Source organism: Prunus dulcis, chromosome 1 (assembly GCF_902201215.1).
Source record: "Prunus dulcis chromosome 1, ALMONDv2, whole genome shotgun sequence".
NCBI lineage: Eukaryota > Viridiplantae > Streptophyta > Magnoliopsida > Rosales > Rosaceae > Prunus > Prunus dulcis.
This window is the reverse complement of record NC_047650.1, coordinates 38,116,807-38,127,971: the sequence shown is the minus strand read 5'-3', so window position 1 is coordinate 38,127,971 and position 11,165 is coordinate 38,116,807. Positions and strand designations below refer to the sequence as shown.

The 11,165-nt window shown below is 36.7% G+C and overlaps 2 protein-coding genes across 3 annotated transcripts; one reads left to right on the top strand and one right to left on the bottom strand.

The window, feature by feature from the left end:
* The first annotated feature begins 3,300 nt into the window (after positions 1-3,300).
* LOC117615234 (homeobox protein 10) lies at positions 3,301-4,256 on the top strand. The gene has a single exon (XM_034344281.1). It carries the CDS (start codon positions 3,452-3,454, stop codon positions 4,109-4,111), a length of 660 nt encoding a protein of 219 aa, XP_034200172.1. The 5' UTR covers positions 3,301-3,451; the 3' UTR covers positions 4,112-4,256.
* A 1,411-nt stretch (positions 4,257-5,667) lies between these two features.
* Positions 5,668-10,556, bottom strand: LOC117635891 (histone acetyltransferase of the MYST family 2-like). Of its 2 annotated transcripts, XM_034370269.1 has the most exons (9): positions 10,179-10,556; positions 9,373-9,461; positions 9,057-9,116; positions 8,499-8,708; positions 8,255-8,323; positions 7,821-7,982; positions 7,570-7,663; positions 6,568-6,710; positions 5,668-6,108 (listed from the first exon to the last, which is right to left on the bottom strand). In XM_034370269.1, exons 1-9 carry the CDS (start codon positions 10,483-10,485, stop codon positions 5,905-5,907), a joined length of 1,338 nt encoding a protein of 445 aa, XP_034226160.1. In that variant the 5' UTR covers positions 10,486-10,556; the 3' UTR covers positions 5,668-5,904. The 2 variants fall into 2 exon arrangements, with proteins under 2 accessions (XP_034226160.1, XP_034226169.1); XM_034370278.1 differs by lacking the exon at positions 8,255-8,323 and having other exon boundaries at positions 10,179-10,537.
* Between the last annotated feature and the right edge of the window lie 609 nt (positions 10,557-11,165).

The window sequence follows — 11,165 nt, the reverse complement described above, 5'->3', positions numbered from 1 at the left end:
TTATTTTTTACAGCATATTTGTATAAAGAAGATGTGTGTTATTTGATCATCAATCTTTTCTTGGGACGTTATTGGGTTGGGGATAACACTACTACCTTGTTACTTTGCTTTTGTTGTTATATTATCCGATGGATTCATGTCTCCCTTCCAAATTCCAATAATGTAGCAAACCATACATATTCAGATAGGAGATTTGATATTTGATGATGTCGATGTCGATGTTTCTAAAGAAAAATAAATAGAAAAATACAATTAAGTTTGTGAAATGCAGGACAACCTGCAAACACAACAAAACAAAAGCTTGTGTGGATCTTGCGATCTGACAGGCAGGCAGGCAGACAGGCCAACTGGCAGCAGATCACACCTCTCTTCTTGTGCTTCACACCCACACTCACTTATATAAATATTAGGGTTAATTACATACAACCCTTTAAATTTTAGGGTTGATTTGGAAATGATATCCGATCTTTAAAGACTTCACAAATTCATACACAACATGTTACCTATATCGCTAGTGGGTATCTTAAATGCTTACGTGACAAGTCCGGAAGTCAGGTACCATTTGAAATGAATACAGAAATTTGGAGAATTTTATGTAATTAACCTTAAATATTACATATATTTTCAGAGAATCTTTTCTATTATTATACTGAACGTATTTCAAAGAATCTTCATATTATAAAAGATTACACAACAAATAATTTAGGGGTCACAGATAAGGATGTTGTTTGTGCACTGCAAACACTATCTCAACTGTTACAAGTCCTGCTTTGCCACTGCACTTGGTCATTTACTTTTTACTTCTTTTTATTTTTGTGCATTCCACATAGACAACGATATATTTTGAGACAAATTTTGCAATTCTCTTCTTCTTATGATTAGAGGTTGTTAGGACAATTACCATTTAATTGTACTTCAAGCAAACATCATTCATAACCTTATCCCTATTTAGCACATATTATTACCAATCTGTATCAATCCAAGTTATTAATCAAATGAACGTTAAATCAAATATGCCGTTTTTAAATTGATCATTAAACAACATAATACGTCATCTACATGAACCAGCATAAATCTTTAACGGACTAAGTGGAATAAATATCAAATGTAGATTTTCTTAAAGCAAATCATTGGTGATATTGATAATTGATGCGATGAGACCCTTTCAAACAGAATTGGATGGTCCCAGCCTTCACCAAACACATTATAATGTGAATGTCATCTTACTAGGGCAAAGTGCTGCCATTGCCAACCAAGGGGAGCTTGTTTGTTAAGATATGATAGATTTAGTGTACCAAATTCACCTTTCATGTGCCTCCCACGTTGTGTGGTGCATGGCTTGTCGGCTGAGATGTATGCATCTTCTGCTTCCTTCACAATTTTTCCCTGCACCTGGTGTGCATGTGCTTCAATTTTAAATCAAAATGTTCTGCTAATCAACCCAAACTCTCATCTCATGCACAAAATACAAAATTAAAAAATTAAATTTTTAAAAAATAAAAATAAAACAAAGAAACACTTTCATTATACCATACCAGTTAAAATTAAGTTTATGATATAAAAATAGGGTTAATCGTATTTAACACTAATCAAACTTGTTTCGTATATATGTCGATTTTTTTTATAAATCTATAAGCTAGTGAGTTAGTGTAAGATTCTTGTTGTTTCAAGTATGGCTTACCCTAATTGTTGCACTGTCTTTACGTAGCAGCTGGAGTTCTGACAGGTTTAATTTTTAAGCTGAAAGCTCCAATTTCCTTTTTGATTTCTATTGGTACTTTACTTGATCGATGCTAATAATGGTTTCTTGAGTTTAGCAACAGCAGAAATAAAATAAGAAAAAGGTTTTGGCTTCTCAAGATTAATATTTTTTTTTTTGTTTGTCGAAACATTGCTAAGAAGCTAAACTTACTCCATTTAATTCTAGATTTTTCATGGATCAAGTAAAACAATAATTAAAAAAAATTATATATATATGTATAATTTTTGTATATTTGACTTGACTTCAAACTGAAAAATATAATTTGACAAAGTAAAAATTGCTTGCTATAAAGAATATTAAACTTATTTCAATATCAAAAGACTATCAAATATTTGTAAATTATTATAGTTTGATTTTCCAAATGCAAATGTGGTCAAATGTGCACACACAAAGAGAAACTAGACCCAGCTTAGTAGGGGGCTTTGGAAGATTACTGTAAAGTGAAAGTCATATACTTTTTAAATGTTTTTTCTTGAAGATAAATACATTTTTTTAATTTAATTTTTTTAGGAAAATACGAAAATCATATAATTGTTGCCACTAAAGGAATGCATGCATTATAATTTATACAAAAAGAGGCTGCGGATTAATTACTTGTGGGCTTTCCTTCTGGGTAAACGTGGTTCCACCTAATAATATGTGTTCAACATTTATTTATGTTGATTTGTTTGACCTTTGACTGCTTCAAGCATGTCCCAATCGATCAAGTATTTCTGCAGCAAAACTAAAGCAGAAGCATTTACAAGAAGAAGCTCAAAAGCAGAAACAGATACAATTATGAACTTATATACAATGATGTGGGAAGAGAGGGGCAGAAAATTTGGAATTGACATAAATAAGTTCAAATTTCAAAAGGTTGTTCTCTTTCAGTTAAACAAGACTGGATGCAGAACTAATCCAACACTAGAACCACAATTGAGTTAATTAGATTCTTGAGTACTTGTTTTTGAGCAAATAGTTTATTGGGTTATTATCTGTTTTGGATTTTTGTCATGTTATACTAGAGTTTTGATACATTTTGTTTGTGTCGTTAGACGGTGAATTTAACCGATTAGATCGAAAGGAGACAAGAGGGAGGTCAGCCTATGATTTACCATGAATAGCGTGTAGACTTGGCATGAACTGGTTGGATTGGATGGAAGATTTATCCTTTTTCATCTTTTAAGCCGGACCCTTAATAATAATAATTAAAGAAAAGGAGCTTTCCTTTCACACCTTCACTTATTAAGCATACTAATACTACTACATATATTACCCCAAAGAAAGGCAACATAATGGTCCTGACATACTTCTGTCTTGGTCTCTCCTTCCCACAAGTCATTGTTAAAGAATGAGTAAACCCTAAAATTGAATCAAATCAAATTATATTAAATTAAAAGGATGGTCTTGTTATATTAAAATACACATCACTTTGTTCATGTTTGACAAACTCAACACCCTCTCTCTCTCTCTCTCTCTCTCTCCTTGCTTTGGAATACCATAAAGACCATGGCAACCTCATAATAAATAACATTGCTCTCTTCTCATTAACCCCCCAACCCTTCTCTCTCTCTCTCTCTCTCTCTCTCTCTCTCTCTGTTCTATGTGCCGAAAACACCAAGAATTTGACTGCACAAAACACAAGCAAATCTTATCTCATTCTCTGTTTCAGAAACTAAAAAAAGTTGAAAGAAGGAGAAGAGAGATCAAATGGGAAATGAATACAATCGCTTCCACCACCATCATCATCAACATCACAATCTGCAAATGCATCACAGAAGCACATTCTTACCCATGTTGTGTTCAAGGCCATCCATCAAAGATGTAAGCCTCCCCAACTGCTCTGCTTCCTTCAAAGAAGACCCTTTGTCCCCAAGAATCAGCTGCATGGGCCAAGTCAAGAGAGGCAACAAAGTTAATGGCTTTCCAACCTCTCACAGGCTCACCATCATCAATTCCAAGCATAACAACAGCCCCAACAACCACCACCACCACAACAACAACAATTTCAAGTATTCAAAGCTCAAAAAACTCTTCTCTAGCAAAAGCCTCACTCCTACCACTACAACAACTATCACCACAACCACCAAAACAAACACCAGATGTAGAATACAACAAGTGGTTGTGAATGCTTCAAGTGGGCCCAGGATCAATGGTCAAGATCATCATCATCTTTGTGTTCCAGATATTAACATAGTGGATTTGGATCCTCCTCTGCCTGTGATCAAGAGGGTGCACAAGAAGCCTGAGGCCCAAGAGGAAGAGGTGGGCAGCCTTTGGAAGAGGAGATCCGGTGGGGCTGCATTGGAAGGTTTGCAGCTTAAACTAACCCACCATCCAAGACATCAAAATCAACCCACTACTGTCTGATGATGGGTAAAAGAAAAGAAAACCAAAAGGGGAGTGAAGAAAGTAGCTGTACATGTTTTGCTTTTGGATCCCAATTTTGGATATTGTTTGATTCACGTTCACTTTGCCAAATGACATAATTGAGACTGGTAGCTTATTGTTGTTATGTGTTTTTGGGATTGTAGTTCATAGATTTTAATGTTTAGTTATTTGAATTAGTGACAAATCCCACCAGGTGCTCTTCTTAATTGGGAAGATCTCATGGGTTTTTCTGTGTCTTTTTTTTCTCTTTTCTTTTTTGCATTCAATTTGCAAATTATATTTTCATTAGCTTTCTGTGAGCTTTAGATTTGCCAATAAATTGGCTTGTTTTTAGAGTTGGAGGCAAGTGGAGAGAAGCTAAATCCCACAAGCATATGATAGGGGAAGTGAATTGGTACATTTCATAGGATGAGTGAGGAGTTGCAGTTTTCGACTACTTCATCAGTGACCAACTAGTTATTGATCTAACCAGTACTTCTTTTATTAATGTTAGAAAAAAAAAATATTTGAAGTCCAAATTATTTCTCCAGTCCATTTTTACTGCTATCAAAATTAGGCAGATGCATAATGTTGTTAGATTATGGATTAGTCAAGATGTAGTTAACCACTAAGATTTAAGATTATACATCAAGTTTTTAGCTTATATAGTCACCGCAAAATATTTTTTAAAATAAAAAGCTAGGATTGGGGTGCTGCTGCCACGTTGCCATGGGTTGCAGTGCCCCCAAGTAATGTGCGTTTGCATAGTTGGCAATGCCATTAGGTTGGGGCTGCTACACCGACAAGCAATGGTCTCCAGATGGAACAATCGCGCGTCTCACAGAATTGACTCTCATATCATATCCTCATCACAAGTTTCTTTTATTTTATACATCATCTTTCTCATACCTTAAAAATTAAAATGCACTTAAAACTACATGGCCAATGGTTAGATAGATGGCCATGTCCATGAGATGAGAAGAAGTTACATGTATAGGAGATGCCGTCATGGTAGTATCCCCAATCTATCACAAATTACCATATCGGAAAATTAAATCACATGGTAATGGGTGATTAGCAACGCCACGTGGTATTCATGGTATGGGTAAATTTTTCTCTCATGAGACAATGAAGAAGAGATAAGAAGAAGGAAGGGAGTAGTCCAAGAAGTCATTTTTTAAATACAAGCGAAATCAAGAAAGGGGGAAATCGAACCTAGCACATTTGGTTGCATTTTGCCATCTTAGTGTCCAGGTGGCACTGCTATAAGTTCCCCCACATGAGGTCGCAATCTCTTAATATATCAAGAAGATTATTTCTCGTTGGTCATAAAATTTAGGCTATCTACGCATCTAACTTAACCTAAACCTAGGCTCCACCCTCCATGTTGAAATTGTTGAGTGAATGCGGGGGCAACCAGCAAAATAGCTTCTTTCAGTCACGACAAAGTCTTGGTAGTTGGTAACCCACCGACAAGACTCAAAAATTACAATTGTTCTTTGCACGTGCAGGAAAGTTAACCACGCAGAAGCTTCGGGAAAAAAAATATTACAATATATAAGAGAAAAAAATATCAGCTCAGGCTGCATCCATTACTATACTAGTGCATTTTGTCAATACAAATTGTTACAAGTGACAATTGGAGAATGTCAAGTTCATCATCTCACATAACATTACCCTATGCGAGTTGCACACGAGCCTAGTGTTCAATTTCGATTCCTGGTTCGATGCCTAGGTCTACATTTATACAAGAAGCAGCAAGTTACAGCATTGAGTGAACTGGACTACTATCATCACCCTTGATCTTTATATGGCGTCCAGATCAATTTGCTAACATCAACATCCAGGCCCCCGCGACCGGCTGCTTTTAGGTGACGATCCAGGACCTTGGGGTCTGCACAAATTACATGCTGCCCTTTCCTGTACTGAATTAATTCTAGACTCTGAAGGGTGGTCAATATATCCTCTGCCTTGATGGCTGTCATGTCACTTAGCTCCTGCAAGACCAAACATCATCAAGCATGATCATATACATCACCTGAATATCCTCTAAGAAACTCAGCAAAAATTATATGGCATTCAGATACTGATCTGATATATATTTTCTCCTTTTACTTTCCAGCCATATGATGATGTTATACTTTTTTTGAGCGGATGGAATAGAACAATAATTTTCAAGAATCAATGCACATGCATGGAGGTGAACACAGGAGCAGCACTATTAGGTATCTAATAGTTGAAAGAACGCTTTACAACGAGGGAGAGGAGTAAATAGAAATGCACACCCCCACTAAAGGGTGATTGTCCTACGACAAATCCAGTATGCAATTCTAATTATTTGAACAACTTCGATAGCATGTGCAAAAACACTTGAAACACGATCAGCAAAAAGTTGAAGCAGCAATTATGTCACGGGTGAGCCACATTGATTTAACTAAAAATTTAGAAAAGCTCACCTTGATTGAAATATTTCCCTTGTGCTTTTTCAAGATGTCTAGAAGCACCCGAGTCCAGTATCCTCTGTAGCTTAGCAATCCTAGGTCAGAGAGGGGTCTTTCAGGCGTTCCAACTTTACCTTCTTTCTTTGAAAGTTCATAAGCTGCTCCATATTTGAAAAGGCATTAGTAACTGCTTCTGGAAAGAGATATAATTAAGGCAAAATGATGCAACCAAAGAATAAAAGGTGACATCAGTCCAACAATTAACTTTGATTAATGACGGAGGGAAAAACTTAGTTTCATAAGCCCTACTGCACAGCAGAGTCAGCACCAGTCCATCAGATTATGCCATTATACTTAGAGCAGTGCAGTTACTGCATGAGCATGTGTCCCCCTATTGGCTCAATTCTATATGACACTAGAAAATTCTTAGGAAGTGAAAAGACAGCTGACCACGTCATGTGGGAATAAGGGCTTATGCCTTAGCATGACCAAAGTGCTCCATGTCATATAGATGAAGAGTTTCAAGATTAAAAATAGGGAACATTTGGATAGCAGGTATTCATAGAGTCCAACATTATAACTAGATCCCTTTGAATTTCTTTGCACAACAAGGCTTAAATGGAAAAGAAACTGCACACATACTAGATAAGAAGGAATTTTAAGATTAGTTCTTCTAGTCAGCCAATTTCCTATTGCCTCAACTGCTGTGTAATCAGAGAGCTTTAAATAATAATAAGCAATGTGTTAAATGAATTTGGCTTAATAGTCTCCCACAATCCGCTAGTGCAACTTATTGGAGGACTATAGAAGGATATTCTAGAAATCTTACTGGACATGTACCCATTAATAAATTTGTGTTTAGAATGGCCCCCCACAAATTACAAATATTGAAAGGACTACCAATATAAAGTTAGAACTCAATCATAGAGAGAGAGAGAGAGAGAGAGAGAGAGAGAGAGAGAGAGAGAGATTTGAAATAAGCCGAAATACAATAAGAAACTAAGTGCCAGGGCTTACAGAAGGCAATCAAAAATTTGCCATAGCCTTTTCTTTGATATGGAGGAAGGGTGAGGATACATGCCAAATTATAGGATTCCTCCGAATGCTTTTCCTGCATTATGAGAAATCACATAATTAGTTATGCTGAAATTTCGCATTAACAAAGAGGTGACCAGGGGAAAATAATCTAACAAAAAACTGGAAATACAGAGAACTCTACAGTCACTTCAATATCTGCAAAGAAATTACCATGGAAGCAAATAAATTACCTTGGAAAAATATCCAACCATGTGGCATCCTCGATCATCGCATTCACATAAAATGTAAAACAGAAAGAGGTCAACATCATAATACAGGGTCTTGTGATCAAGAAACAATTTGGCCAAATAACAAAGATTCTGCCCATAAACCTTGTTCTTTTTGCCATCAACCTGATTCAATACATTTAAGCCAAGAAAATTCACATCAGCCACAAACTTAAGATCTGAAAATACACGGCAAATAGACCCCCAAAACTTGTCAACAACAAAAAAAACACAGCATTTAGAATGTGACGGTGCTTTCAATTTTCAGCGCAGAGTAAATTACAGATTGCAACTTTTGAAACAACATAATACCTTTCCAGATTAACTGAAGGAAACTAACATAAGGGTTTCTTTCAAAACCCATCAATGAGACGTTATGCAGAAACAATGCAACTAACCTCAAACATAGAAAGTGTACCACTTCGGTATATCTCATCACCAGGGGGATGCTTGAGATCACATTTCCTCTACATATGCAGACAGAAAAATATATAAATAAATATGATAATAACAGCATCAGTCAACTACAGTTTTTGAACTTAATCATTAAAGAAATAAACTGCAGGTCCATTACTACATAAACTATCCACAAACAAGCTACTGTAAGCAAGGAAAAATAATAATATTCGAGGCACAGCTCACCATATGCCTTTGAAGTTGTTCTTTGCGCTTCATGAAATTGAGGCAAAACTCACAAAAGTACAGCTTCAAAGAGTCATTATATTCTGGTGGAAATGGGGAGAAGTACCATGTCTCAATTTCGTATCTTCCAAGTTCTATTGTCGCTATATTTTTCACTTTTGTAAATTCTTCATGTTCACGCAAGCTGGCAGCATCAAGTTCCTCATGGCCCTATAAAATTTCAAGAACATCTTCATATCAAAAAGTTTACAAAATCTGAAACACGCAATTCGAGAAGCTCAATAATGCCCTTCCTAGCATAAAATCCATTGTCAGCACATAGTAATGTAAATTACTTTTACACAACCTTCAAAGTAGGTTGTTGTAGTGTATTTTGTGTACGTGTGTTTGTGTGTGTGTGTGTGTGAGAGAGAGAGAGAGAGAGAGAGAGAGAGAGAGAGAAGAGAGACAGACAGACAGAAAGACAGATAGACAGAAGTTGATGACGAGTCAATTTCCCAAACAACAGGAATATTGATCAACAATAATAAGAATGAATCGATTCTAATTAGTGCATACCTCTACATGTGTCTCATCAATCTTCCGTTTCTGATGGCGAGTCATTTTCAAGCTTGTAACCTAAGAACCCACATATGTGAAAAGTTATCAAATGGATATTTTGAAAATAAAAAGGTATAGGAAAAGCAACTGACAAGGGAAAGTAAAGGTTATCTTCATAAACAGCAGGATTTTCTTGGTACAACCCAAACATTATAACAAGTTACACTTTAAGAAAGTTCATCTTTGGCATGCTAAACAAACCGCAATGACACCTATGAACAAGAATCAAGAGGGACATTTGAAGAAGGGTTGATAACAAAGAGGGCAGAGTTACCTTATCCTCCACTTTCTCATCAACTACAGCCTCTACTGAATCAAGATCAAGTTGGTCAAGTTTCACCCACTCATCAAGCCTCCTATTGACTGACAAATTGAACAAACATAAATAGATCAGAATAAGTAAGAATTCATTGGAACTGTAACAGATTTATTTAATTACATCCCACCAGTATAAGATCTTAGCCTATTCTATTAATTATATGATATCAAAAGATAACACTTTTTACGATAATCAAACAAATGAACACCACAGATAATCAAATGAAATGATGTTTATGTGCATACCAGTGAGAGCACGGTTTTATTCATGATTCATCATATCTCATAAAATCCATTCCACAAATAAAATAATCATTCATTCAATCCCAAAACGGGCCTAACACCTCTAGGCTCCAGGAAATACCTTTTCTTTTCCCCATCATATAAAATCTGTATTCATATTACTCCTCAAAAACCTTACGAAACATCTTATATGCTGTCACTGTAACTCACTCTACATTGTAATGTAACGGTTCGTTAAATTCTCTGCTAGACTACTACCCCAATGAGATTTTAAGAGATTACCCCCACAACAGGAGGCAATTTACTAATTTCACCAACACTTCAACTCTACGAAACCTGGGTCCCCAATTAGACTATTGGCCCAGCTGAAAAATCACCAAATTGGCAAATTGAACACATCTGTCCACATACACAGCTGACCAGAAAAACTGGAACCCTAAAAAAACATAGAACAAACTAAAAACTCTAACCCTAACCCTAAATTGCAAAATTGAGCAAGAAATGAGAATTGGATCTTACACTCAGTGTAGTGGACGTAGTACTCGTAGTCGTTGGGCCCACCGCAGTGCGTTCTGCGGCGTTCGATGACCTTGACGGGGTGGTACTTGGAGTCCCTCCAACGACACATGACGCGCGTGCCAACCTCCAGAGGAAGGATCGACGACTTTCGCTTCTTCGATACGTCAGACTCCAGCGTCCTTTCGTTGGACGAAGCATGGTAGCCATCGACGGACTGCGGCTTTCTATCACCGTCGCATGCGGCAGTGGCGGGGTTGGGGTTAGCAGAGCCGTTCTCTGCACTCGGCGGTGTTCCTATCGAACCCATTATCGGTTGACCAGAGGGAGGGCCTTTGAAAATGTGGTACCAGATTATTACAGCGGGGATTAAGCGAGAAGATCTATGGCCCGAGTCCATGGGTTGGGCCATATATCATGGGCAATGATGAAATAAGAACCGTTTACTTAGGCCCGTTTAGGAGTGCTTTATGTAAGGGCTAAAAGCGCTTCTAACATCATTTTGCAAAAAAGCTTAGAAGTGTCTATCTACCATAGAAGCGCTTTCTGAAGAAGCACCTATCATGTGCTTCTTCAGGAAACACTCACAAGTGCTTATTCAGGAAACACTCACAAGTGCTTTTTCAGGAAGCACTTCGATTTCTTATGAAATTTTCAACCTCTTCATAATACAAGCACTTCTAAGAGCTTATAAGCGTTTTCTAGAGAAGCAATTACAAACGAGCCATTCCTGTTAGGGGTGGGCATCGGGACCGAAAAATCGGAACATCGAACCGAACAGGTAAAAAAAACGGTTGACCAAAAAAGTCAACAAACCAGACTGAAATTGGACCGAACCGATTTCGATTTTACACCGCACCACACGAAACCGGACCGATCATATATATATATATTACAAATTTTTAAAATCTAATGCCATATTTTAAATTTTATAATCACTATTTTTCTAAGTTCAACTTCAAAAAATTTATAAATATATGAATTGGATTA